This window comes from Otolemur garnettii, unplaced genomic scaffold, assembly GCF_000181295.1.
Source record: "Otolemur garnettii isolate 467f Iridium unplaced genomic scaffold, OtoGar3 scaffold00031, whole genome shotgun sequence".
NCBI lineage: Eukaryota > Metazoa > Chordata > Mammalia > Primates > Galagidae > Otolemur > Otolemur garnettii.
The window spans coordinates 12,769,188-12,772,963 of NW_003852426.1; the positions used below are offsets into that span (position 1 = coordinate 12,769,188).

General features: G+C 51.9%; 1 protein-coding gene across 1 annotated transcript in view; it reads left to right on the top strand.

Annotated features, from left to right (window-relative positions):
• Positions 1-3,776, top strand: part of GUCA1A (guanylate cyclase activator 1A) — a 19,927-nt gene that overhangs the window by 5,039 nt on the left and 11,112 nt on the right. The window contains exons 2-4 of the mRNA XM_003789189.1: positions 2,475-2,624; positions 2,982-3,075; positions 3,370-3,540. Of these exons, the coding sequence (XP_003789237.1) occupies positions 2,475-2,624; positions 2,982-3,075; positions 3,370-3,533 (408 nt within the window). The 3' untranslated portion in view covers positions 3,534-3,540. The remainder of the gene's footprint in view (positions 1-2,474; positions 2,625-2,981; positions 3,076-3,369; positions 3,541-3,776) is intronic.

Consider the following 3,776-nt stretch of genomic DNA (forward strand, 5'->3'; position numbering starts at 1 on the left):
TCTTGCTTCAGCCTCCCAAGTAGCTGGGACTACAGGCGCCTGCCACAACGCCCGGCTATATTTCGGTTGTAGTTGTCATTGTTGTTTGGCAGGCCCGGGCTGGATTTGAACCCGCCAGCTCTGGTGTATGTGGCTGGCGCCTAAGCTACAGGCACCGAGCCTTTTTTCTTTTAAATTACAAAAGTAATACAGTTAATTGTAGAAATTTCCATCAATAAAGAAAGATAAAAATGAAAAGCATCTTCACCCTGTGTCCCTTCTTCAGAGGAAAACTTCTTAGCAGTTTTCTTACTTAGCCAAGCACTGTTGCTCAAGGGCCTTGCTCCATTCTGATGATAATCTTGGGAGGTGGGTTGGGATTGAATGAGTTAAGGTGGGTGAAAGCCCTTGAACATAGAAGCACCACGAAAATGCCCATTCTGTTCAAAATCTCTGTGGCTCAGAGTGGTTAAGGCCTTGCTCAAGGCCACAGGCCAGCACAGACCAGGAGATCTCAGAGGCCCTCCTGCCCTTCCTCTGCCACATCCCTATCAACTTCTGCTTGTATGCTTTCATGGACAGAGAGCTCATTTCACTTTTCACCAACTCTGCCTGGCCTTTTTTCTTTTTTTGAGAAAAGGTTTTGATATGTCACCCAGGCCAGAGTATAGTGGCATCATCATAGCTCACTGCAGCCTCAATCTCTTATGCTCAAGCGATTCTCCTCCCCAGTAGCTGGGAGTAAAGGCACATGCCACTACATGGGTAATTTTTCTATTTTTTATAGAAACAGGGTCTTGCTCTGGCTGAAGCTTGAACTCCTGTCCTCAAGCAATCCTCCCCTCCATCCTCATCAGGCTCCCAATGTGCTAGGATTATAGGCATGAGCCACCCTGCCTGGCCAACTCTGCCTGTTAAGGAGTTTTTCATATTGACCCCAAATTTGCCTCTTGGTAACTTCCTGGTTCCAGAGTCATGGTTTTAAGTGGAGGAACAGAGGCTGGAATTCAAGTTCACAAGCTCTGAGTCCAGTGCTCTTTCCTTACGGCATTGAGTTTTTCTACAAGACACAGGTTTTCTTCCCCCATCTCATTCCCACTCGTGGGAATGGGTAGAGGCAACCCCAGTGCACCTAATTCCTTAACTGGTGAACATTTAGGGACCTTAGAGAAATGTCCTCCAAGAATGTCTTCTGCTACCCTTCCCCATGACTGACTTCTCTGACACTTGGTGGGACAGTACCTCCCCCAGGAAGCCTCCCGGATTCTCCCTCTTCTTGCAGAATTGGGTGCTCCTAATCTATGATTCTATCACGTCCCATCCATGTTGTTGCTGAATATAGACTTGACCTTTGAATAACTCGGGTTTGAACTCTGTGGATCCATGTATATGAGGATTATTTCAGCCATACATGTATCCAAAATACAGTATTTTCACGCTGTGAAACCCAGCATACAGAGGGTTGACTTTTCCTATGTGTGGGTCACTACGAAAGTTTTGAGACAGCTTGTGTTATGCTCCAATATTTCACTCCCAAGAAACACAGTCAACAGCATCCTTTCTGATTCACCTGTGCAGGTTTTCAACTTGTTTGGCTTATCGGTGTTACTGAGAGGGCTCATTTGTTTCTGTCTGTGTGGATTTTTGTAATGACCCACATAGTTGGGTTCCACCAAGCTGCCTGCGGAACTTGAGTATGCTCAGATTTTGGTAGGGCTGGGAGGGTGAGGGGTAGGATGAAGTGGGTGGTTATCCTGGAACTGACCCCCACAATATATAGTGGGGAAGATGACTGTTCATCATGACTGCACAGTGATCTCTTTATAATAATAATAGCATTAGTGGTAATAATAGGTAATGTTTATTGAGTGATTACTATGTGCCAGGCAGTGTTGAGTGCTATACTATACATTCATGAATTTATTTAATCCCACGACAATCCCATAGAAGTTGGTACTATTATAACTATTATAGATGAGAAAATCGAGGGCCACAGACATATAACTTTTTTGTCCCCAATCTACAGCTTTGAGGGAGTCGAGTCAGGATTCAAACCTGTGCCCCAAGACCGCACTCCTTAGGACACGGCTAGCTTGCTGGGTCCTGAATTCCCAGGCTGTCACAGAACATAGTATGTGTTCAGTAAATTTGGAAACACAGAGGAAACAATCAGAAAGGCTCCCCTGGCTGAAACCTCCAAACTGTGCCCTGGGGGTGCGGTTCCTCCTCCCAGTCACACACCGTCTCCCACTCCCCCAACAGGACGGGCTCAAGCTTGAGCCCCACAGGCGAGCAGGTAGTGACAGCTACAACCAAAAGGCCTGTGCGCTGTCAGCCGTTCACCCCGCAGTGGGTGCTGGTTTTTCAGATTTGATGGGCTTTCTCTTGGGCAGGTAGGGTGGGGCCTGAGGGACAGACAGAGCTGGCTTCCCCTGGCTGCGATCCAGGGGTCCCCCCGGGTGCACTCACCGAGGCTGTGCCCCTGCCCCGCCCAGGACGGCTACATTGACTTCATGGAGTACGTGGCGGCGCTCAGCCTGGTCCTCAAGGGGAAGGTGGAACACAAGCTGCGCTGGTACTTCAAGCTCTACGATGTCGACGGCAACGGCTGCATTGACCGCGACGAGCTGCTCACCATCATCCGGGTAACTCCAGGTGCAGAGGGCCGGCCGGGAGGGGCAGCGCCCGGGTGGGGCCGGAGCCAGCCCAGGGTTGGAACTGCGATTTCCGTTTTGAGACGGGATTTGGGACTGAAGATCCTGGAGGCAGCTCCGGCCTCACCAGCCGCGTGACACAGGCCATTTCTCCTCTCATCCCGCCACCCCCGCCACGTGGCCCTTTCCTCAAGGATACCGAGAGACTCTTCAGTTCCAGCCCCCCCCTAAGACCCAGACACGGAGACCTTCACCCCCACTGCCTCTGGGAACCAGAACATCTCACTCCCACCACTGAGATAGGATTGAGGACGTGTCTCTTTACTCCTGCCGTTTGTCCCCTTCCAGGCCATTCGAGCCATTAACCCCTGCAGCGACACCACCATGAGTGCGGAGGAGTTCACTGACACAGTATTCTCCAAGATCGACGTCAATGGGGATGGTGAGGAGGCCCAGGAGGGACTCACGGGCAGGGTCACGAAGGGTGGGAGGGAGGAGGGGCACAAAGGGCTCTCTGCTGGTCACCTCTTCCACCGGCTTCTGTCCCAGCCACAGAGCTGGCTTTTAGGAATCCCTGGGCCAGACTCTAGGCTCTGGACCCCCCTGCCTGCCATACTCAGAGGCTACTTCACCCAGCGTTGGGTCTGTCCCCACCCCTTGCAAGAATCCAGTTCTGGGCCCTGCACTGCAGAGGTGAGCACCCTCCTCCCCATGGCTCCCTTTCTCTCTGCCCCAGGGGAACTCTCCCTGGAAGAGTTCATGGAAGGAGTCCAGAAGGACCAGATGCTCCTGGACACGCTGACACGAAGCCTGGACCTTACCCGCATCGTTCGCAGGCTCCAGAACAGCCAGGAGGATGAAGAGGGGGATGGTGATGGGGCCGCTGAGGCTGCAGGCTGAGCCTACTGTCCAGCTGCTTGTGTATTGGAGGGCGGGGTGGTATGGTGGTGCCTGGTGTCATTGTTCTTGTCTTAATGCCAGATAGAATCTACTGAACTCAAAGGCTCAGCTTGCCTCTTTGGGGTGCATGGTGGCAGCAGTGGGGCAGAGGTGGGAGTCCAGAGCGAGGGACAGTGAGAGATGGCTTCTGGACACTTTGGGTGACTCAAGTGGTGGTGACACTTCCTGCTGGGGTCACTGTTC